The 26,047-nt window shown below is 39.3% G+C and overlaps 1 protein-coding gene across 1 annotated transcript in view; it reads right to left on the bottom strand.

Annotated features, from left to right (window-relative positions):
* LOC101875676 (probable acyl-CoA dehydrogenase 6) overlaps positions 1-26,047 on the bottom strand; it is an 86,895-nt gene that overhangs the window by 25,389 nt on the left and 35,459 nt on the right. Inside the window, 2 exon segments of the mRNA XM_034060567.1 lie at positions 6,141-6,171; positions 6,174-6,263. Of these exon segments, the coding sequence (XP_033916458.1) occupies positions 6,141-6,171; positions 6,174-6,263 (121 nt within the window).

Raw genomic sequence — 26,047 nt, 5'->3', positions numbered from 1 at the left:
GGACCTGCTGTCTGCCTATCTTCTGACTTTTGCACCAGCCCTTTTCCATGTTTTAGTGGTGACTGAAAAGTTATGACATGTAATGGCCACCACCTGCAAATAGCTGTATTTACACTATTAATATTCCACATGTGTACTTAAATCACACAATGAAAACCATCAGTGCTTCTTTTCATTGGTTCTTTTAGTTCCCTGCAAAAATAAAAAGTGAAACAGCAAACTGCTGACTGCATTTTAACACACAAAAAAATCATTTGTCCATATTTCAATTCAGTTAAGAGGCATCCTATTTTTTCAGTGTTTCACTGTTTTTATCCATTCAAAACATAGTCAGTCTCATTTCACATTTTATTTCGTCCTAATGAACATTTGGTCTTGCAGCATGAGTGGTGAGCTTGTGATCTAGTTCTTGAATCTCTCTTGTGCTAGATTCAGGACATGAGATGTCTCTTCAGTGAGCAGATATCCATGAAAGTCAAGTTCTTTCTCAGCCTCCTCTTCAGCATGAGGCTTCTCACGTCAGCATCTTCACTCGTCTATTTAGGCTCTTTGGCTGCCTAAACAGGCTGCAGTTACCTGGGCCCTTCTTCTAAACCCCTGCTTCCAAAGAAGCAATGCCATTTTAGCTAAGACTTCATCCTTTCTCTGCTCCAACTCTAACACAAAACAGTCAAAGGTCACAGGACGGTCAGAGAACAGACTGGGAGCTGGCAGACACTTTCAACATGTGCAAACAGGGAGCTCAATTCCTAGTCCTGTCCCTGCTGATAATCACTGCAGCAATCCCAAATACAAGCAGCAATCTTTGAGTGTTTACTCCTTCCTCCAGCATACTGGGACAAAATCCCCTCATCTGTTATGCAGTGTTTTTTGCTTGTTTTTTCTTTCCCTTGGGACATGATGAAGTACAGAAGACAGCTGAATGTTAATTAGATGAAAAACTCCAACCAACAACATAAAAAAATCAGATTATGCAAGGAGTTAGCAGGAATTTTTGGCAATGCTTTCTGATGCTTAAAACTTTGCCAGCCTTTAGCTATTTCAGCAGAGGATTTCCATGACAAGAACTTTTCTCAGAATAATATTTTGGTTTGATATCTTTGTTTGGTTTGAGTTCCAGAAAACAATTCAGCTCTTCCCAAAAATGAGGCTACAGGACACGATCTTTCGCAATTAAAAAAAGAGTTTGGCAACATTATCTTCAGAATATCATGCATCTCTATGCCTTGCAGGAAGAACATGCAGCTCAGCAAGCAGCTAGATATTGTGTTGGAAACATGTTTCTATAAAATTCTACCCATCTTAAATGCATCCCAGAAAAATCTCAGGTTTGCATGAATACTCACTTCTTTCCAGTTTAACAGTCTCAGAATTAGAAAACTGTTTGCAATGAGATCATGATCTGGCTCAAGACAGAACAGACTAGGTCTGCTTTCTGGGCAGGGCTATGCCCTAAAGCATAGTTTCCCACATGATTAACTGTGCAGCTTTAGCATGGCTTTAAAATATATTTTCATGTATGTGTGTATGTATGCATACACGTCTTCTATAGCTCCTTTTTGATGCTGAGTAACCCAGAAATCCCAAGTGTGAGATTCTGACACAGTACAAGTTGCATGAAAGTGGTCCACCCTTTCTTTCTCCATACTTCATAAGTGACATTGATGGAGTGTCATGAATACAAACATAAAAATGACAGTGGTATACAATGATGTCAATGGTGGGTAAAAGGAATATAAAACCATGGCAAAATACAGATGTAAGAACACTTTCTTGATCCACATAGTTCTGTTTATGTGCTCTGACAATTAGAAATTTGAATTTACCTTTCTATATCTCAGATATACAAATCTGGTTTCTGACAGGTTAGATTGCTACACTGAATGAAAACGTCTATTCCACATCACTATTCTGACTCAATTGCACTGATAATCACCTTGGTAGAACCAGAGATCTTACTCACTTTTGTTTCTTCTGCTTCCGGGGAATAAATCTGAGCTGAAGTGAAATAATTAAATTAATAAGGAAAATTCTGAGTAAAACTGGCATATTTTCTGTAGTATGATACACTACTAAGTGCAAATTGAAATTCTGACTCTGAGCAGCTGCAGGCAGTTCTAACATGGTTATCAGCATTTCATCAACTCAGGCTTTCTTGTACTGGAGCTCACACATTCAAGCACTATTCACCACCAAAATGAGGGGCAGGGCGCAGAGAGAAGTTTTTAGATTATCTATGCACTATTCCACAGTATCTCAAAGATGACACAATTATTTACTTATGGACTTCCTAGGAATATAAAGATTTCCTTTAAGCAAGGAGAAGCTAACTTTGACCTGAAGACACTTCTTTAGTTCTAGCACCAGGTGAATTTCTCCCAGTTCTCTTTCTGTTCCACTCCTAGACTCAAACTATTGATAAAACAGCAGCCACATGCCACACTTTCGCTGCAGTATAGTACTGCACAGGCATCCTACCATCTGATGTCCAGGTCCAGCTTAGCAGTACTCCTTGGATCTTCAAGATACAGGAAAAAAGGAAAAGGAAAGACAAACAAACAAACTCCCCTCCCCCCCCCAAAAAAAACCCCAACCCAAACAAGCAACAAAAAAAAACAACCAAAAAAAACCTTTCAAAAAGAAACAAACCAAAAGGGAAGAGATGCTCTTTAAAGGCACAGAAAGGGTTAGAAATGCATGGGGAATAGCAGTGAGCACCCTTGGGCAGCATGGAAGCCTCATTAAATCCAGTAATTTACATAACCTGGATTTAAAAGAACCCACACTGCAGCCAGCTTTCTCTCCTGGAGTCCCTATTTCAGTTAAGAAGACACACAAGCTTAAAAAACATGCATTTAGAAAACTTATTTACCTTCTGTGAAAGACAGCATAAGAAAAGTGCTCTGACTCCCAGTTTTTATCAGGCCTTTAAGCTTCAGTTATTTGAAGATTTTATGAAATAAATTGCTCGGTTTGAGCTGTTGCTATGTTCTGCAAAGAATACAGATGAGAAGCCTGTATGAGACTACCTGATAGGTATGGCTACCTCATGCAGATGGGACTGCCTGAAGGTTTTTGGTTGAGAATGATTATGTCAATATTCTATTTATTTAGAGATGCATTATGCACAAAAATGCAGGTGTTATAGAAGAAGAGTCATATTAAAGATTACCCTCTTCAAATCACGCAGTTTCTAAGAGCTACTCATGTGGCTCATGTCCTGCTGCTACTACATCAGCTCTGAAGGCTGCCCACCAGACAACCTGCCACCATCACATGGCCAGGCTGTTAGCAGGAGCTGGAGAAACCTCAAAGATATAGGAACAGCAGGAAGTTGTTTCAAGGAAAGCTATTCAGAAGCAGCTGCTTGACTTCATATTGTTCTGGAACCAGGTTAGACCCTCACAGGTATTCAAAACCACAAGGCAGCAAACTGGCCATGGCTGCAACATAACTAGCCATCGTGGCAGTAATGCTTAATGATATGTTGAAAGCTGCACCTGCACCAGGTCTCTGCTCTGGCCTACCTTATGTGCACTACACAAATTAATTACTAAATGTAAGAATGAGACAGCTCAGTGTATCTGTTATTGCAGATGCAGAAAACCAAGCCTCCCTTATACTATACTAGTGGGAAAACTACTAGGCTCTGGAATTACATCCCATTTTCACCCTTTTCCCAGCTGATCAAGTGGATGATCCTCCTTTTCAAACCTGCAGTTCTGATTGTCAGCTGCAGCTTCTCTCCTTTACTGCAAACAGGAAAAGAGACAGTAAAACTAATTTTTTTGATATTTACTCTCAGTTATGCTGCTGTTAGAGAGGAGAAAGAACCAGTGACGAGTCAGCTGATGAAATAGAAAAGCACTCTCTTACCGCTAAAGAATCATCATTATTATTTCCTACAAATAACAGGAGAAAAAAAGAAAAGTTTACTGTCTACTGCCAAGATACAGGAGCACTACACTGATCTGGTATCACTATGTGTCACCTAGTAGATTTATTTACATACCCAGTAATGTATCTCATTCACTGCCTTACCTTTGAGCTTTTTTCTCCACTCCACTTGCAAGGATGAAAGCAAGTGTTACATCTGACTTCATTTGAAAGATCTGAAAAAGAGTTATGTTCAGAACTAGGTACATCAAAGGTCAAATCACTGCTGACAAAACATTTTTCATTTAGTTTAGAAAGTACTATTGCTTTACTTGGAGGAATCGGGGAGGGGAAGAGGGAAGGGAAAATGGAGCAGTCTGGGCATCTTCAAGTGAAACAAAACTATTTTCTCCTCTATTTGCACAACAGAAATGCTTCTAAATCAAAATCTGCAGGGTTTCTTCTTAATATGATCACAGATATAGCTTTCTGAAAAACTGTAAAAAAAATAATCATAATGAATGAACTAAAAAGGGTCAGGTTCAGTGAAGAGGCAAACAGACACAGGTAACATCTTCAAAATGTATTATTTATATAATTAAAACTGTTACTATAATCTACTTCCCACTTAAGTGAGTGTCTCTAAGACCTTCACAAACTAAGCCTTGCAAGAGCTTGTCACTGAAGTAAGAAGGAATTTGCAGAAACAGCATCAGAAGGCACCCTGACTCTTGATCTTTTAAGACTTTATTTCTCCAAAGTATTAAAATTTTAAAAGCTGTGTACATCTGCATGTGTATCCATCTGTTCAAACTACTGTGCTGTCTATCTACCTAACCAAGGGAACATCTCTAACTTATACTGGCATGTGATACTTGATGACATATCACATTCACTGAGTTGGTTTGCAGATACACTGATACACACTTCATGAATGCACAGCTTCATGAATAGCACAGATGTACGTCGTTTCATTGCTTTACTACAGCAGAACAGAGTAATAGAAAGCAAAAAAAAAGCAATGGAAAAAAAATCCTGTTTTCCTTTGCCCACAGATTTTTTTAAACTCCTGCGAATGAAAGGCTATCATAAGGACAAAGTACGGTTCTCTGAAGTCTTTCAAAATGCTGCTTTTATTCCCAGTTGACCTATAACTAAGCTACTGTTGAAACAGACATACCAAACTCCATGCTTTCAGCAAGTTTTTGGTGTATTACACAAAGGAGAAGAAACTTTTGGAAAGATTCCCCATGGCTAAGACCTCCAAAGACCTCAGCAGGATAAATGGATGTCAAGGGAACAGAGCCTAAGTTCCAGATCATACAGTGGATAGAACCACCAATAAACAACCAAGCCCTAAAATGCTCTTCTGTGAAAATTTTCCCTTTTGGATATGTTTTGTGCAGAGAAATTCCTGACTTCATCATCATTATTCGTATTTAATTCCCACCTCCACCTTCCAGAATTTTGGATGTATCCATATACCAGGGGCAAACTCCTGCACCAGCCTGTCACCTCCCTCTAGTTCTGCAAACTGCTGTTTTGATGCAGAATGTTTGTGAAACTACTACATGAAGAAGAAATTGGTAACTGCCACTTCTATTGAGGGAGAAAAAAACCCCAATAAAACAGATTCAGGAAGTGCAGGAGCCTGAATGAAAGCAAATGATGAAAGGGGAACACTGACACTAGCAGATGAGAAAAAGCAAAATGAGTAATTGCCTGGAATGGGCGTATTTAAGAAGCATGATACATATGCTTTAGGAATCGCACCAACATTGACTGTTACATCGGAAAAGACTCAGCAAAGAGCACATTGTAAAGCTGGAAAACAGCAAGAAAATTATAAAATAGAATTAGACTGAACCTAATCATTGTAACTAAATACATCCTTAGTATGACTGCAGTGGGATCTTCTGCTGAGAAAGAACACAAACATGGATACGGGATTCTGGAATTAAAATTGTTTGTTGTCTCTGGCATCAAGGTTCTGTTTTGTAAACATATCATCGACTATTAAATAAGGCCTATGTTGTAATATGTATTCTAACATTAAAAATATAAAAACAAAAACAACCCAAAAGCATTATTTTCTCCCCTAAACCAAACAGAAGAAGTAAACAGTAGGTTCTTTTCTCAAGCATTACTGAAGAGCAATTAGACAGTAAATCTTCACAGTAATGTTTTTTTTTTCCTGTTTTTATGCAGACTGGGTTTTAGGCCAAAACACATGACAAGTTGGGCTTTAGGCTGAACCAAACTACCTTGTAAGAGCAGGAATAGCCAAGCCAGCATTCCAATAGCCATAGGAATACTCCCACAATGCATATGTCCCAGCTCTTCTGCTACTGCAACGCTACAGAAGTCCAAGCCCATGTCTTCATATTCTGAGTAGAAAAAAACCCAAACCTATGACACTCATGTTCTAGACTGACATAAGAAACAAGGAGAAAATAAAATATTGAAAATATTGCTACTGCGAGGACTTGTCAATTGCAATTTCATTGCTAAATTTTAAATATTTGACAGCTATCAGCTTTCCTTTCAGAAAACCAGTGCTATGCTGTTCTCTACAAAACCTGAATTTAAAATTACACCCCATCTAATTACCTGTGTGCACATCAGGTCACCTTTGAATACCCTAAGTAGCATCATTATTTTGACTGGAAACAGCAGGAAAAAGTGATGTGCTGCTGAAAATTACAAAATTATTCTAACAGCAAGGTCACATGAAGAAATCACCACAAGCTAAGAAGTGCTTTTATTTCCCCATGACAATTCCTGACACCTACTCTCACCCCAGTGCACTCAAGAAGAGCTCATCTTTCTCACACACTGCAGTCTAGTCAGCACAGGTCAAGACCATGTGCAGGTCAGATCCCTACTTTAATTTCCTGCCATAGCTCAAAATCCACAATAGACACAAGTACAATAGTGAACACGTGTATTTTGTATCCTGGCACCTGGTCAGTGCAGTCACTAAAGCATTTTTCATTAGCAGGAGGCTGACAACCTGGGATGCTGGCTGGGCACCAGAACGGGCCCTTCCTCCTCCCCACATTCCAATCTGCAAATTCAATTAAAGAGGATATTATTCTTCACCTCCTTCCCATGCCCAGCCCTGTTAAACCCACTATGTAGTGAAAAAGGATTACATTACTATGATGGATGAGGTAATTTTTATCTGTATTAAATAGTTTATAGTCTAAAGGAAATATGGTGAGAAAGAGAAGGTTACTGCTTGACGTCATTAGCTGACTGAGAAGCTGTGATTAGATAACATTTTCCTTCTTTTTTGTTTTGGAATTTTTTCTTTTTTCCTCTCCTCTTTGAAGACCACCTGAGAAAATTTCAAATAAATAGACACCATCCCCCACCCCTCACACACACAATAAAGGGCAGACAGACGACCCTCTCCATTTTCACTTGCTGACAACGCTCTGAGCTCAGCCCTCTACTGACCTGCTTTGAAGTTTTCAAAAGATACCATTAATTAAAAACCAAAACACCACAGTGCACTTAAATACAGGGCTTTGTGTGTTATCATCTGCTTCCTAAACCCACAGAAACTATCTTTGTGCTTCCTTTGTCTGCAGACAGAAAGAAAAACACAAATGGAAAAGGGTAAGTGTGAAGTTCAATTTTCAAATAAGAGTTCTCCTAAAGTCATCCTGAATAGTCTGGATCATCAGAATTTAAATAAGAAAAAAGCTATTTTTCCAAACTTTTATCTGAAAATAAAGAATGTTTCTTAAAAATATACACAAAATTAAAATTCTTTTTGGGAGCTTAAGCAGTACAGTGAAACAACAGTAATACTGGAATGTGTTCAGCATAATATCTAATCCAATTCTCTTGGCTTTACAGAGTCCTGATCAATAAATAAATAAATGCTCTGAGGAACAGTAAGAATTGTATATGCATGCAAAGGGAAGTCTATTTAAAGATACATCGTCTGAAAGAGTTTTTTGCTCATTTTATATGAATCTATAGCAGAGTTATAATAGATAACCTCAGTTCTAGTGTCACACAAAATGCTTTCCATTTTGCTTTTAATTTTGTTTTTAGACAGTCAATCATTTTATTGGCAAACTACAGTTATTAATAATTTTGCCTTTGGTTTTGTCTACCAAGCAGATATACTCCTGTGTTTCACTTAATTACACAAATCAAAACCTTTGTTTCTTGACTTACAGAGAGCAATTTTACAGGAGGAATGCTATGCACAAACTGATCATTTTATGCAAGTGTATGGCCTACATACGTTCTTTGTTCATATCACAATTCATTATATATTACCATGTAGCAGACTTGTCTGGCTTTCATTTGAGGTTAGGCACTAAGAAGTACATTTTGAGAACAAAGTGCTTCAAAAGGCCAGCTCTCAAAGTGATGACACTGAAGGAATTTCCTGCCAAAGAGAGGATATGACCAGAAAGAAGCCTCAGGAGCTGAGAATGTGTAGAGGAGGGAAGCCCTGCCAGGCAAAGAGATGATGCATCCTCCAGAGATTTTTGTAATATGGGGATAATTAATTCAAGAGACAATCACAGATGCAGACCAGCAGGAAGGGCAGAAGCAAGTGGTAAAAACATTGATCAGACAACACATGACCTTTCATCAGTTCTCTTCCAGGACCCACAGAGAAAATGTTTCATGGAGAAGTGTGAGTGCTTTGACACAAGATTATTGGAAACACCTCCTCTGAACCCAAAGAACTCTGAGACAGATTCACTTGTCAGTGCAGTCTGTGCAGCTATATCCCCAAATACTTTGGGTAACTGATGCCATGGCTAAAGATGATTGTGTCTGATATCTTTAGAGAACTGGATCTCTGCACCATGACATGCTGCCTGTAGTCAGACAAAGCAGTAGCAGGGAGTGCTGGCTCTGAACACCAGTGCGACTTTCTTTTTTCCCCAGCACATGGTGGCAGCCTGGCTTTCATAGTCCTGCTGCTGGCACTCCACACAGATATTCTGGGGCTGGTCCAAGCACATCACCCTGTGTGCTACTGGACTCAGCTCTTAAACTGGACAAAACCCCCACACCATTCTTATTTCCACCTGCTGCAGCGATGACAGTAAATGTTTTACTGATTAAATGTTTAATTTTTATTTGGAATAAGACTTTCTCTTTTTCATATAACTCATTTGCAAGAAGGGAATAAGCTGGTGGTAGGAGGCTCATGTTTGCCAGTCTCATCAACAAACACCACCTCCTGGGAGTATCTGTACAATGATGTACTGCTAATAGGTCAATTGAATTTTCATTCAGAAAAACAAACACCATGCGAAATATAATTTTTGGTGAAATACCCCTAATGAAAAGAACCAAATCAATTTTCAGATTTGATTGTTTGGTTGGGTTATTTTTTTTTGTAAGAAATACAAGCTATATGTAAGAGCTTTAGTGTCAGGTTTCTCCCTGCCCATGGCATGGGGGGTTGGAACTAGATGATCTTTAGGTCCTTTCCAGCCCTAATTATTCTATGATTCTAAATATTCATGTGAAAAACATGGCTAGGGTAAATAGTTCATTTAACTTTAAAACGAGATGAGTGACCTTTAGAGAATTGTTTGGCTACATCTTCATTTTTAATTTGCAAGATGTATTAACATTTCTTATTAAAGAGAATGAAGCAAATCAAAACTAGGCAGAAAGTCTAATGCACTAATAATTTTATAATTCAAAACAGATAGAAAAAGGCAACTCTGATGTATTCAAATTGTTACTGTTTTGATGACAGTAGCATAATATTCATCTGTTAAATGGTTTAGTACAATATCTCATCCTTTGTAAGATTTCAGGTTCTTCTACAAAGAAATTAAATTATAAAACCCAAAGCAATAACATATGAACATTAACATGGAAATAAATAAACGATTTTGCATTGCGGACCATGGACAGGATCCACAGCGGAGTGGGGGAAAAGTGTCAGGGAAAAGGAGCAGCAGAGAGGAGGTACTATGGACTGACTGCAATGCCTTATCCTCATCATCCTGAGCTGCTCAGGATGGTGAAGGAGATAGATGACTCAGGAATGAAGAACTGAAGTTGAGCCTAAGAAGAAGGGGGAGAGGATGGGAGGAACATGTTTTAATTTGTGAATGCTTCTCACTATACAAACCTACTTTAATTGGCAGCAAAATACATTAATTTTCCCCAAGCCAAATCTGTTTTGCCCATGACAGTAACTGGTGAGCAGTCTCCCTGAATTATTTCAAGGGCTGAGACTTGCCATCGTATTTTGTCCCCTGTTCTGTTGAGGAGGGGGAGAGAGCAGCTGCATGGGTGTCTGGCTGTCAGCCATGGCAAACCCACGACACCACATATTAACCTATTTTTCTTTTAAATTGGCTCTGTGCTTTTCTACTAATCACCACCAACACAATTTTACACACACCCCAAAAAAGCTTCTTATTTTATACAGACCAGCTTATTTCTACATGTTAAGTTTGTGATGCTGCCAATGGAGTGGAAATCCAAGAGAAAACAGCAAGTTTAAAAAGCAGACATGCACTTCTGCAAAATCTGATAATTTAGGGTATCAAGACTTTTACATTTGCATACAGGCAGGCAGCAAACATGATGCACAAAAAAAAATAAAATAAAAGATCACGACTGTCTTATCTGTAACACGTCAAAACAGAAACACTACTGAGAAGATCAGTTGGGAAAACAAAGGCAAAGAATGTCTATGAAAAAAGACTTTAAAAAGCCAAAGGAGAAGCTGAGGTCTTTCATATAATAACTTCATTTTTACAAAGAACAACACATTTCTTGTCACTTGTTCAGCTACAGCTTCCCTGTTCAATTATGAGACAGCCTTGAAGTCTCTAGTCCAAGCTTTGTAAGAGTTTAGAAATTTCTCTCTTTGGAATTTGTCTCTGAGACTCACCTAGTAGCTGTCAGTGAGAATGACAACATCTGTGGTGAAAAGTGTCTAAATGAATTGAAGCAAGGTCAAACAGGGTGTCTTCAGAGTGTTTTACGAGTGTGAGTGAGCCTGGAAAAAAAGAATGGTGAAAACACCATATAGCTGTATCTGTAACTCATTCATAGAATCACAAAATGGTTGTGGTCGGAAAGGACCTCAAGATGATCTGGTTCCAACCCCCCCTGCCATGGGCAGGGACACCTCACACTAAACCATGACACCCAAGGCTCTGTCCAACCTGGCCTTGAACACTGCCACGGATGGAGCATTCACAACCTCCCTGGGCAACCCATTCCAGTGCCTCACCACCCTCACAGTAAAGAATTTCTTCCTTATATCCAATCTGAACTTCCCCTGTTTAAGTTTAAATCCATTACACCTTTTCCTATCACTACAGTCCCTAATGAAGAGTCCCTCACCAGCATCCCTGTAGGCCCCCTTCAGATACTGGAAGGCTGCTATGAGGTCTCCATGCAGCCTTCTCTTCTCCAGGCTGAACAGCCCCAACTTTCTCAGCCTGTCTTCATACGGGAGGTGCTCCAGTCCCCTGATCATCCTCGTGGCCCTCCTCTGCACTTGTTCCAACAGTTCCATGTACTTTTTATGTTGAGGACACCAGAACTGCACACAGTACTCCAGCTGGGGTCTCACAAGAGCAGCATCAACTCTGACCTGCTGGTCATGCTCCTTTTGATGCAGCCCAGAATACGGTTGGCTTTCCGGGCTGTGAGCACACACTGAGCCTGGATCATATTCAATTTCTTGTCAATCAACACCCCCACATCCTTCTCTGCAGGGATGCTCTGAATCACTTCTCCACCCAACCTGCAGCTGTGCCATTCTTAAATACTTTTATAATTTATCTTGTTTGTTTACATGGTGTCCAAAGTTCACATAAAGTGTGTCTACACCAAAGGAAATCATTCAGTATTAGTTCTACTATTGGCACCTAACTCAGCGCAAGTAAAAAACCACACTTGTGCTCTTATTTCTAGTGATTAGAAACACAAATAAAACATGAATCAGCTTCCATTTTGAAGATAGGTCTGAGAGATGCCTGCATCTGACCCTAGGATGACACTAGGATGACAGCACTAATTGCCAGTTTTCATCACAGCCTACAATTTTAAAATCAACAGAAGCAAAATTTAAGTGTTCAAACCTTACTCACCTGCCTTAAATACAGCTCAAGAATTTCAACTCCAGAGGACTACAAAGAGCCCGAAGGTTACATAACTGCAAATATCATCAGGTAGCATTAGGTAGGACAATACAGAAATCCTACCATAATTCCTTTCCTCTTCTTTACATAAAAGGAATTTAAAGTATTACCAAAGGTGTACTCTCCACAGTGTGCAATTTCCCACAAACCCATTCTGAGAAGCTGAGGCTGATCAAGCTCAGAAAACACCTCCTGCCTTCTTAGTCGTATACTTCTTGCCAGGTACAGTGGGGGAAAAACACCTAACAAAACAAAACAAGAAAACAACCAACCAAAATACCAACAAACCTAAACAAATAGTCCCTTTGTACCAGATGCAAAGTTGGCTTTAACAGATTACCTCAGTCAGATCAAACTCCCTCAGTCTGACTGCAAGTTTGTCCCAAACTAGGAAAAAAAAGGGCTTTACAAATTTGTTTCGATGATCCTAGGAAGGCTGCAACCACAAACAGTACCTGATCTCTCACAGACACTCGCTAGTTCATCAAAAATTTCAAGGCAGATATGGACCTCCTCTGCTAACCAAAGTTTGGCTTGTAGTATCTCTCTTGTGATCCAGTATTCTTTGGAGAAGGAAAAATGTGGATTGGCTGCTCATTCCTTTTCAAACATACATAATCAGCAGCACAGGTAAAACCCCCAAGCAAATAGCGTGCAAGTTGTGATTTCTGTCATATTCATCACTACAGAAGTCATCATGGTTGCCACTTCAGAAATGAAATTTACTGATTCCAGTATCTGAAGGGGGCCTACAGGGATGCTGGTGAGGTACTCTTCATTAGGGACTGTAGTGATAGGACAAGGGGTAACGGGTTGAAACTTAAACAGCAGGGGTTTAGACTGGATATAAGGAAGAAATTCTTTACTGTTAGGGTGGTGAGGCACTGGAATGGGTTGCTCAGGGAGGTAGTGAATGCTCCATCCCTGGCAGTGTTCAAGACCAGGTTGGATGAAGCCTTGGGTGATATGGTTTAGTGTGAGGTGTCCCTGCCCATGGCAGGGGGGTTGGAATCAGATGATCTTGAGGTCCTTTCCAATCCTAACTATTCTATGATTCTATGACTCTATGATTCATTAGTGCCTGCTACTGAGAAGATAAATGCACCACACAGACCTGGCTGCAGCTGGGGGCAGCATGGACGCATTTAAAGAGGGTTCAAAGCTGTATAGGACACCATTTAGAAAGTCAGAGTAGTATATTCTAAATCCCTAATTGACAAGAGCTTCACTTGTTACTCTGATTTCCAAAAAACCTCCTTTACAAATATGGAAGTTTTCCTTTATTTTCTACATGGTTATGCAGTGTCACCAAGTGCCATCCGAGTCAGCAATTACATCTGCACAAATCTTCAAACTCAGAAGGATATCAGAACCTCTTCAGAAAAAATAACACAACCCCCCAAAATTGTATGCAAACAGTGTTCCAGGGAAGGAAAAGCTAATATGCACAGTACAATAGAATAAAATATCTATATGGCAACACAAGAAACATTAACAGTGTTAAAAGATGCAGTTGCCAATAAAAAGGAAAAGGAAAAACAAAGACTGCACACAGGTCCAAGCACCACCTATTGCACCAGCTCCAACTCAGAGAAAAACTTCATGCAATTCCTCAGTCATCTACTTGCTTTTAACCTGAGATTACTTCCACCCCTCAGGTCTAACCCAACATCAATTCCACAGAAACCTAGTGTCGTGGTTTAAATCAAGTCCACACACAGCTTGTTCATTCACTCCCCCCCCTTCGCTCCCCCAACTCCCGGAGAGTTAGGAAGGAGAATCCAAAGAATGTAGCCCCCACGGATTGAGATAAGAATGGTTTAATAGCTAAGGCACAACACAAATCACTACTGCCATTACTACTACAAATAATGATGATAAAGCCAATAACAAGTGAAGAGAATACAACATCTCACCAGCCACCGACCCATAACTCACCCCACCCTGCCCGAACGAGCACCAACCGATACCTCTTCCATCCCCCCAGAGCTCCTGCCCTTCCGGGTCTCTCCCCGTTACCTCCTGGGTATGACGTGCTATGGTATGGAATACCTCTTTGGCTAGCCTGGGTCAGGTGTCCTGTTTCTCCTTCCTCCCGGCCTCCCCTCCACCCTGCAGAGCATGAGCTCAGAAAAAGGCCTTGGACAAACCAAACATTTGAGCAGTAACTCAAAACACGCTTGCTATCAGCAACCGTTCTCAGCCCGAAAGTCAAAACACAGCACTGCACCAGCTACCAAGAAGGAGAAAAATGACTGTTACTGCTCAAACCAGGACACCTAGTTAAACCATCCTACAAAATTTTTTAAGGTTAAAAAGTACAGATCTCAATAACTGTATGTTTGGAAATGCCAGTCCATCTAAATGTCACAGCATAAAGAAAACAAGAAAAAAAAACACATGGAAAAATGAAGTCAGCAAGTGCATGAACTGTGTATAAGCTGAATATCACACCTCCTGAGCTTCAGCAGCAAAGCCATGCTGCTTCTCATGGGATTTAACTCTGGCCAAGCTCATAAAACTGTAGATAGTCTAGATTTGAAAAATATCACTTCCTCAACTGCTCCACTGCTTGAGGTCAGTCAATAAACAACAACTGCCATCCTCTTTCAGCACATTGAACACATTTATTTCTACAGCCTGGTGCATGTTCGCCTGGTTTAAGCTTTGCTTGTCAATGCTTGGTTTTATTTCTCTGGCTCAGGCTTATCCAGCAGGGAATACTGCTTCTTTCCAACTAGAAGGTTGCCACCCTTCTGATGAACAGGCCAACACTGCATCAATGTTCTTCACCACACTGCGTTTCCACTGCAGTCCTACTAACAACACTGTGAATCAGCCCTCAGAGGCACTGAAATATGCCTTCAGGCTTGATGAGGCATCATCTGTCATGTGTCCTTGTAAAATGTGTTCTTCCTTCCAAGAAAACAAATCCACAGCTGCTCAGCTAGCTTCTTTTAAATGTTTTCATTCATTTGAGTAGGTAACAAAACAATTAATCTCACACTTGTACATGAATGAAGCAGGTACATCATCTTTATGTGCTGATGGTGCTCCTATTCAGGATTCTTCCTTTCATGTGAACTACTACAAGCTACTAAAAAAAATTCACATTACTCTGCATCACAGCAAATTTTACTCCAACAGGATCTGAACTGTGAATAAACATATAGATATTATAAGGAATCTACAATAACGTACAGACATTCATAGGTGAACATGGAAAGAAAATGGAAGTAGACTATCAATAGGTAACAGAGAGAGCCCAAAGAACTTTCTCCAGTTTAAACACAACAGAGAGATAAGATTATTCAGGACGGAATAAAAGTAAGTACATTTGCAAGGATTTTTTTTTTTTTTAAAGCTGTCTGAAAAGGGGTCAAGATCTGAAATCAAAGGAAATTGTACTCGGTTTTGTAGCAAACCCTAGGAGTAAAATGCAGACTGATTACTTCCATTTCTTACAGGCATCACGACAGAGTTAATATTCAAAAGATCCAGAGCTCGTTCTGACTTCTCTGAATTCCACATAAATAAATAAACTGAAAAGCAGTGCTATGTGATTCAGGGATTAAACAGATTTATTACATTTGCTACTTCTTAAAATTCCTATGGTAAGACTTAATACAAAGGCCAAGTATTTATCAGCTGAAAGCTGTGTTTAACTTTCTTCCCTATCTTTTATTCCAGTCCAAGCGATAAATAGCTTGCTGGAAATCCCGATCTGCGTGGCATGGAAAACTTCAGCCACTTAGCTAAGACATCACACCCTAAGACATAAATTTTACTAGATCATAAGTTCCAAAACTGGCAGTCTCCAAATGGAGTTATAAACTGAGAACTGAAATTGCAAGCATGGCAGGAGAAACTTGTCAAATGCTGGTTTTGAATAAATTCCAGAAAAAGAGGATTTCAGAATGCATGCAGTGAGTAATTAAATGAACTTTGGACATGCTCTGGAGTTAGCCTGCCTAGCACAGGGGTTTTAGTTCAGTAGCACCAAACTCAGAATGCAAGCACACTGCAGGAGGCTTCCACAGGAATTTCTGATCAGCACAGGCTTACAGGACCAAATGATTTTCCAGTGGCTGACTCCTTAATCCCTTGAGAAGCTGGGCAGATAATGAAAACAACAGGCCATGCCACGTTGCAGATCAACATATTCCTACCACAGTCACAGTGAACAAATTATTAAAGAGACATTTATCAACTAATGCTGCAGACAGAAGCACACCCTTCTGTCATTAGTGATTTCCTTGTTTATAAATATCAACAGGCAAAATCCCCCTCATCTGGCAAGGTTGATGCTGTCATCAGTTCAGGCAGGGCTGGGACCGCCAGTTCCACAGCTCCTCATCCCCAGCAACTCCCAAGCCCTCACCCCGTGGGACAGCCTGTCGTGCTGCTGAAGCATCTCCAGATGTTTTGGTTGCAGAGTACAGCAGAGACCAAAAGAGTGCAACTTCTGTATTTTGTGACTGTGAAATCTGATTGTTTTTGAAACTGCTGCTGAGTTAGCAAAAAAAAACAATAAAAGAGCATCCCTATTTCTGAGCAATAGGGTGTGGTTAGCTGTTTAACAGAAAACCCAGATTTTCAGGTTTTGAGGAAAGATCACAAGCCTGATCACAGACTGGGAACAGAAGTCATATGAAAAGGCAGAAATTGGAGTATTTTTATAATATTAAATTGTATTATTTTGTTAGCTTGGTTTTCTTTTTTTTTTCTAAAAGACAAAGCATATTTCACTATAAAAAAAATCCTTCCAAAATGAAAATGGAAGATTTTTCACAGTGTCAAACTAATGTATTTCCCCCTTTTCTCCAACAAAATAGATATTTCATTATAACTGACAAGTTCCTATGTTTGCTCTATTCTTGATAATTTTAATGGAAAAATTTCATTGACAATTTCTATTTGGTTTAAGAAGTGTAAACAATGTTTTAAGCACTATTTGAGAGGTGAAAATATCTGGTGTAGTTCTCATTTTTGCCTATGATTCTGTCTGCATCCTTGCCTTTAAGATTTGTCAGCCAAGGTATCAAACACATTATCCCTGTTTGTAAAAGAACTAACACAAGAGCAGGATTCTCACCTGAATCTCTGACCTGAAATATGCTGCATCACTATTTTTATTTACATTGAAATTGGAGGATGTGCATTTCATATAGTATTAGCCACAAAGAAATGAGTTTTCAGTTTAGAGAGAAGCATATCAGAAATCAAATGCCCCATTCAAGAGTGTTTTTTTTCAAAAGAACCTTCTATCAAAATATTATATCATTTCTATGACCATTCCATCATCCTTATGATATGCTCCAAGAAATTATCATTGATCAGGATTATATGTTCCTTTGTATCTGTTTTCTGAAGTCAGTAACAAATCAGCACTCAAAACCATGAACAGCAATCTATTCTGAAGGGCAACGACAGCACAGAGCAGATAAAATTTTAATACAGTTTACTCCTAAAAACCACATCAAACTACCTAATTTACTGCCTAATCTGACAGACACAATGTGGTCTGTAACATACACAGAGAATAACTGGGGGCAAAAAGGAACAATTACATGGTTAAAGGTACCTGTAGAAGACTGAGATAAGAAAACAAAAAACCCACAAACCCCTCCAGAAAATCCTTTCACCTTTCCTGACTCCCAATCCTACCTGAATTATATGGCCCTATGTTTTTATGCACCCAGTAATACAATTACCCTTTTACTGTGCAGTTTAACTGTAATGTTTTACAACAGAAATAGAAAATAGTTTTAGTCATAGCAAGTTAAAGTCTACAGTAAAAGTGCATTTGCACTACTGACTGTATAAATACTTGCAGCTAAAGTCAGACCTTTTCCAATCGTGAATACTATCTCTCCTGCCCACAGACCATTCAGGAACCCAAGCAGGGACATTCGTGCATTCAGCTCCAAGAATACCAGGCAGAGACAGGCTATGCAGCTCAATCATTTGCTTTTTTATAAGTAGCTATACAACAAATTATAACTCAAATACTTCAAATATCACACTAGATTTACATAGCAATAAATGTACTCTTCAGGACAATAATATCTTGAATATATGTGGTCACATGAAATTTAATTCCTTTGCAAATTTCTATTTCATATGCTGAGTGATTCTGAAAGGGAAGGCATATCAAAACATCATATATATTATCTTATATGTATTCATACTTATGGGATGGCTCTGAAACTGAGATGTAAATATTCATAATTGAAAATAAAAGCAGCAAAACAATCTTCCCAGAAATTAATAAATTATTCCCAGAGATATTTGAAAAATAATCTTAGAAGTATTGCCAGATGCCTGAGTTGTTATCTTCATGGCTCAATAATCTAGCCAATAACATACCTTCCCTTAAAATCAAAAGGAAAATGCCAGTGATGCTGGAGTCTTCTCCACCTTCCACCTCCTTCATGTTTCCCCCATCTCTCCCACGCATCTACAAATAAAGGGAAGATGGGAGGATAGGGGAGGGAAAGGTTGCTTTTGATGAAGAAAAAAGCACTTGCCAGAGCTTTACTACTTTTTTTAGTTGGCCTTGTACCATGCACGCTCCGTTGCACCATGCATTAGATCCATCTAATTGCAAACAATTTTAAAAACATGATAGGCTTGGCAAACATCCATCAGATACCAGGGGTTTATTATAGTGTTCTGTGTACTGCTTCTAAATGACTGAAACATCTGCAATCCCAGTCAGTTTATTAGTACTTAGGTATAAGAATCTCCAGAAACAGAACACACAATTATAAAATCATGTTACTATATTAAGTCTTTTTGGCATGTTTTTTCAGCGTTCTACATTCTGTAAAACATTTTGACCGGTTTACATTCCTTTCCATCTCATGCAAAGTACTATTTTAGAAACATATTCAATCGTCACAAAAATATGTGCCTGATTTTCATGTGCCCTCATCCATCCAGCTGTAACACAACAGGCTTCCATGGCCATGAGACACTACTGAGTGGCACACGGCTCTAAGAAAGGGAAATTATGAGGATTTTATGACCACTGGCACCTTTTACCATGGTTAGACGGCTCACTGTGTAGCTACTGTTTTCCCATAGTCTCCTGGACACTATTTGGATCAGAGAGGGAGATTTTCCACCACCTTCTCATTACTCTTAAGCCACATCTCTAAAGAGCTGGCTGATAAATTTTCCAGAATTTCAGAGACTCCCTGAAGAGGTGCTGAGATGAACTTGTTTGCCTATTTATAAGCAGTGCATAATATGGGAGGTAGCCAAGCATGCAGGATCATCCTGACAATGCACTCTAGGAACCCATTGCTGGTGGACCTTTGGAGTTCACCTGCAGCCAAGATGCTGCAGGCTTTTCATATTGCTCAGCAGATATGCAGATGTCTGACCTGGAATGGCTCTGGTGAAGACATGAATCCCACACCAGTTCCAGACTGTCTTTATAAACTGTTCGAGAGCCAAAGCAGTTCAAGTTTGTGAAGAAGCTTTTTCAGCAATGCTGGAATGATCCAAGTCCAGAGCCAGATGCAGAAAACAGCCACACATTTTAATCAGTGACCCATTCTGAAGCTTCTGCAAAGCCTCACATGAAATTACACAAACATATTAAAACTCACAATCCTCATGATGCTGAGAATACTGCATATCCTTTCAGCATTGCATTATTATAACGATTTCTCTCCTTTTAAAGACTACAACTATTTGATAACTCATTATGCTTACTGAAAATCCAGTACATAGCATCTCTCAGGATTAGATAGCTCCAAATAGAGTGATTCTGGCAACTCTAAATTAACAGCAAGCAAAGCAGCAGTCATTGTGCCTCCTTTCTCCCGACTACATCATTACATTGAACCATGAAGAATGAGGAAGCCCACACCAAAGACATCCATTTATGCTCCACTCTCACTCTATATTTAAAATAGTTTAGGAAAGAACAGAAATATTGTTCATTGAATACTGAATGACCTCAAAATTTGCAATAAGTTTGAAGACCATGCAATACTTTAAGGCCATGCAATACTGAAGCAACAAAAAGTTACATTAACTATTCCTCAAACATACAGCTGAAATTCTCTTTCCATAAAAAATAAAATAAAATAAAGGGGGGTGAGGGGGAGGATAAGATAAGCTCTTCTATCAGGAAAAGATCACAGGATCTCCTAGGCTACAGCCTCACCATTTCAAGACAGGGACCATAAAACAAGACAATTGTGAATTTATACATATCTTCTTCCTAAAAAAAAAAAAAAAAAACAAAAAAACACAAATCCAAACCTAGAAGCAAAGGAAAAAAAAAATGGCTCATTTGTGTTGCTCATGTTTATGCAAACACAGTAACTGTACTGACTGAGCTGCACATTTTCTGTTTTTTATTTACAACACCAAGTGTTGGTGAAGCGCCATTTCTTGTTTGAAATCCTTCTCACATTGTGACTGTGGCTAATGCTGTTTTCTAAATTTTAGAGTAGTGCTGATAAAGTATGGACTAAACTGAGTCATTAATTACAGCAAGGCATGAAAAATTAACCAAACACAACTCACCAAAACAGCATGCTAAAGCACAAACCTTAGTAATTATGCTTTCAAACCAAATGGAGTCACTATTCTCTGCATTTTCAGGAGGTTTACACAAAATAACCAGATACATTTCCTGTTGAACAGATCTTTCTTATGTGTAAGAAATATTGCCGTGAACAGAAAAAACACCCACAAAAGAAACACCAACCTACTTCTACTTTAGAAAAATTACTGTACTTAGGAATAATCCTGTTGTAGACTGAGGTTACCCTGGCTAATGTTTTACCACTAGAAAATGTCTCCCACTTGCAATGTAATTGCAATTCACTCTGCAAGATTTGACTTCCTTCTGCTTTTGTGCTGGAGTGGTTTGTGCTGCTGGAGTCCTGTTTAATCCATCCATGCAAGCTGAAAAGATGTGCAGAGCCTTTTTTTATCTGAAAGCTGACAGAACAGTTTTAATACTAAATAACTTCGAGCAAAACAGAAAACAAACTACCAAACTTTACTATAGTGGAATAAAGAACTTTAAGAAACTGGTTACTCTTATTTGAAGATCAGTATGGATAAATCAAACAACACATCTTGATATGACTTTTATTTTTCTTCCAGCTGTTTTCCATCTCTCAGTGTGTTTCTTCCATGCTGACTTTCCAGAGCTTGGACGGATCTTCAGACAAATCCTGTCCAGTAGTTTGTGTTTCCCATGCTGGCATAGGATGAAACTGCTTCCTAATTTCTCCCTTGTTTAAAGGTCTCCATCAGTGTAAGCCGAGCAACCCCCAGTGCTGTTCCTTATGCTCACAAAGATTCTTTTGCCACATTCAGGAAGCTTTTGGAATATCCTAGTGAGATGAATGGGCATTGCTGATCTGATTGTTTTGTTGATTACAGACACAGAAAACATGGAAAGAAACAAACAAAATTCATGCAGATTTTACAGCTGGGTCAGGAGACCTCCTTGTTTAGCCCTGCCAGCAATGAGAACGTGTGACAAGAAGGTTATATAAAAATTAATCATACTGGAATTTAATTATCCCTAATGTTTTCCTGAGTCACTATTTTTTTTTCTAATTTAACCTTTAGCCAAGTTTCTCAAGTGCAGTCAACAACAGCCACAGCGCTGTGTTCTGCCCATCGCTGAGCAAAAAACCCTCACCTCCTCACACTGCCTTGCTGCTGTCCCCTCTTCCTGACAATCAGATCTCGCTTTGGAGATACAAAGTACATGCTATCAGGTCTTTCCTGCTAAGAAAACATCATACCAAAGAAAGGGGCTGAACAGCCATACCTCTTATCTCTCATTTACCCACCCATCTACCTTGATTTTCAAATCTTCTTGCATAAGCACAGAAGCATTTTGTGTGCCTTTAAAATAAATGGCCAGTGAGGCAATAAAGTCATGGTATTATACCACAGACTTCCTTTTAAAATGCCTTACTACTTAGTAAAAAGACAAAAAATTCTTTCCCTTTAATGATGACAGCAGGATCCATAAAACTAGTAAAAGGCATGGAAGAGGATGATGTGGAAGGACAAAGTAACTTCGCAAAAGACGCGCTGCCTGCAATTTAACATTGTGTTGTTTATGGTCTCTATGGAAGAGTAGATGCTACAAGATACCAAAGAGAGGTATAATGAGCAAGTCTCTTGACACATGAATTATGTGATTTTGCCACAGACTTGAAGAAGTCTAAGGATGAGAAAAAAAAAAAAACAAAACCCTACCTGAAGCTGGGAAGAGTAATTAATTAAGGAACAATAGAGGAGTAATTTCAGGGAAGCACATGGGAAAGGAAGGCAGACAGAAGGGAGGAGTGATGCTCTTCATCGCACAAAACAAAGGAGAAGGAAGTTTAAGAATAAAAGTATTTTATTTTTAAACCTAATTCAATGAAGCAAGGGGTGGAAGGAAATATGAATCCTCACAACCATTTTGGTATGTTCTCTGACTGAAGATTCCTCTTGGTAAAAGCAAACAGTAAGAGAAAGCTGCTTGAGAGGCAGGTGGAGACCCTGGAGAAATACAGTCCAGGTTCACCATGGGGTAAAGAAGCTCAGAAGCTCTCCTCAAATACCAGCATTGCAAAATGTAAGCTGGAGGCCTTCAGAGCAAACTAGCCCTCAGGTGGAGAGAAGTTGCCAATGTGCACTATCCAGAGCAGCCGAAGGGACACACTGTGATGTTCTTGCGAAGTTACATTAATAATTAAAAAAATATATATAATTTGCATTTCCAATTTTGCAGCCAGGTATCTAGTTGCATGTTTTAATAGATTAAGCTTTTTTATTTACATTCCATAACCTCCTCTGGCATAAGAGTAGCCTCCATGGAAATGGGCAGACACAGGACAAACCTAACTGCAAGGTGAGGGCATGCAGCCCTGCGGAGACTGTCACCCAAACACATATTTGCAACTTTTACCAGCTAGGACTGTTGTTTTCCTCATCCCACTGTGAAGACGGGTTTGAAGAGAATAGATTATTCCTACATAAACATGGACCACTGCACCCTCAGCAAGCAGAGATCAGCAGGAGGAGAATTTTAGGCTCCCGGTGCAGTGGTGACTGTCACACCACTGCTGTCAGCAGCACTGCTGTTATTTCAGCCCAAGCCTCCCACCTGTTCCCCATCCCTCAGCCATACAATCATCATAACTGCCTGAATGCAAGAGAGAGAGTTAGGAAATAACTGGTACTAAGACTAGTTTACAGTGGACTTCTGTAGCTACTCTATAACCCTGCACAACAAATTGGGTCCTTACTGTTAATTCTTAGGATACTTTTTTTAAGCATGAATTTATAATATTTTCATTAGTTTTCAAAGCACATTAGTGACAATAAAATATGCTTTCACACAAAAACACCCTTTTTCTAGTGCTAATGCCCATGCTACACATTCATTAATAAGTGTCACTAGCCACAACAAGAAAACTGTCTGAATAATGCAAAATGAAACTAGATGTATATGAGAAACCTCCTGTCCCATATCCAAGCTCTATATAGGATGTTTCAGATTTGCCTATTTATACCTTACATGGTTCTTTTAGATGATGGAATAGAATCATAGAATAGTTAGGGTTGGAAAGGACCTTAAGATCATCTGGTTCCAACCCCCCTCCCATGGGCAGGGACACCTCACACTAAACTATCACCCAAGGCTTCATCCAACCTGGTCTTGAACACTGCCACGGATGGATCATTCATTACCTCCCTGGGCAACCCATTCCAGTGCCTCACCACTCTAACAGTAAAGAATTTCTTCCTTATATCCAATCTGAACTTCCCCTGTTTAAGTTTAAATCCATTACACCTTTTCCTATCATTACAGTTCCTAATGAAAAGTCCCTCCCCAGCATCCCTGTAGGCCCCCTTCAGATACTGGAAGGCTGCTATGAGGTCTCCACGCAGCCTTCTCTTCTCCAGGCTGAACAGCCCCAACTTTCTCAGCCTGTCTTCATATGGGAGGTGCTCCAGTCCCCTGATCATCCTCGTGGCCTCCTCTGGACTTGTTCTAACAGTTCCATGTCCTTTCTATGTTGAGGACACCAGAACTGCACACAATACTCCAAGTGAGGTCTCACGAGAGCAGAGTAGAGGGGCAGGATCACCTCCTTTGACCTGCTGGTCACGCTCCTTTTGATGCAGCCCAGGATACAGTTGGCTTTCTGGGCTGCAAGTGCACACTGCAGCTGGCTCATGCTCATTTTCTCATTGACCAACACCCCCAAGTCCTTCTCCGCAGGACTACCATGAATTTCCTTTTTGCCCAACCCGTAGCTGTGCCTGGGATTGCTCCGACCCAGGTGTAGGACCTTACACTTATCACAGTTAAACTTCATAAGGTTGGCATCAGCCCACCTCACAAGTGTGTCAAGGTCCCTCTGAATGGCATTCCTTCCCTCTAGCATATCAACAGAACCACACAGCTTGGTGTCATTGGCAAACTTGCTGAGGGCGCACTCAATCCCATTGTCCATGTCAGCCACAAAGATATTAAAGAAGACCAGTCCCAAGATACAATCAAAATCACACCAATTTTGTGTTTTGTTCCACAAAATTTACTTTGAAAGTCCTTCCATCATGTCTGCTCTCTAAATTCAAAGTGAATTAACAAGCTGTCTACAGGGAGTAACAAGAAAAACAGGAAAAACATCAGTCTAGTTATCTTTTTCCAAGATTATTTTCCATTAGTTTCATGATAAATGATTTCACATTTTTCACTACTTTCAATGATGCCAGGTTTCTTTTACACAGAAGCAGAGCAAAACTTGTAAAAAGGAAAAAAAAATTCTAAAAATTCACAAGAGAATTCACTACTGAGAATTTAATGAAATTTTACATGAGGTTATATATGCAACTGAAGCATTCAATTGCATATAGAGAACTTATAAACATGTGTTTGAAATTGTTAAATAAACACTCTCTGAAAAAATCTATGAAGATCCTGAAGACAAACTGCCTATTGACAATACCAAACTGATTCCCTTTTCATTATTCATACTGTGGCACTGTTCACTGAGAACATACTTACTTCTATCTGTTTCTTACCTATAAAGGTAGATGCTCTTACTGATGGTTAAACAAGAAAGATATGAGGACATGAGAAATAAAGCCAAGTAACTCTACAGATATATTACATGTACAAGTAGTCTGTATATAAATTAAAGAACATAAATTTCTTGAATTCATAGAATCATAGAATAGTTAGGATTGGAAATTCCTACTTATATACTTCATATGTAAATATTAATATTGCTGACAGGACCCCCTTTGTTTTTATCTTGACTTACTAAGTTACAAAAGCTAATCTAAACCCTCATTGCACTGTCATTTCATTGGTATTTCAAAGGTAAGACCTTTAAAGCATTTCCTGAGTTGAATGGAAAAAACTATATGTAAAAAATTAAGTCAGTGTTTCATAAACAAATCTGGAAAAAAAACCCAACCCACTATGTAAAAACTTGGATAACATCATAACACAGAAATTATCATAGAGAGTTGTACCACTGAAGATTCACAGAAGCCAGGACTCCCCAGTTACTGACATTAGGCCAGTTCTCAAGCCACTCCATCACAGTAAAAATTCAGCCTGGATCAGTTACAAACATGTTTTTGTGCCAGAGCACACAGCATAAGGTTACCCTCTCTACACTGAAAGATGCTACTCTCAAACTGAAAGATGCTACCTGCTCTGGCCTGAAATCTGATAGAGATGTTACCCTTTCAAATATTTGTTAATGAACTTATATTGGTATCCTACTTTTTGATACATTTACAGTAGCTTCTGGTCTCCCTGCTGTCACCAAAGCAATGATAACCGAGAAGACATGTAATGCATGAGCCACCAGTCAGAGGCTGAAAATAGCAAAACTGAGTCTTGAAAAAAGACACAGATTTTAATCCAGGAGTATAACAAATTGTTATAAAAATCCTGCCAAGTAGTGTGCTGCCCGTTCCTCTATAAAAATTAAAATCTGATGTCT

Source organism: Melopsittacus undulatus, chromosome 1 (genome assembly GCF_012275295.1).
Source record: "Melopsittacus undulatus isolate bMelUnd1 chromosome 1, bMelUnd1.mat.Z, whole genome shotgun sequence".
Lineage (NCBI taxonomy): Eukaryota > Metazoa > Chordata > Aves > Psittaciformes > Psittaculidae > Melopsittacus > Melopsittacus undulatus.
The sequence above is the reverse complement of the archived record's forward strand: the minus strand, read 5'-3'. Positions and strand labels throughout refer to the sequence as shown.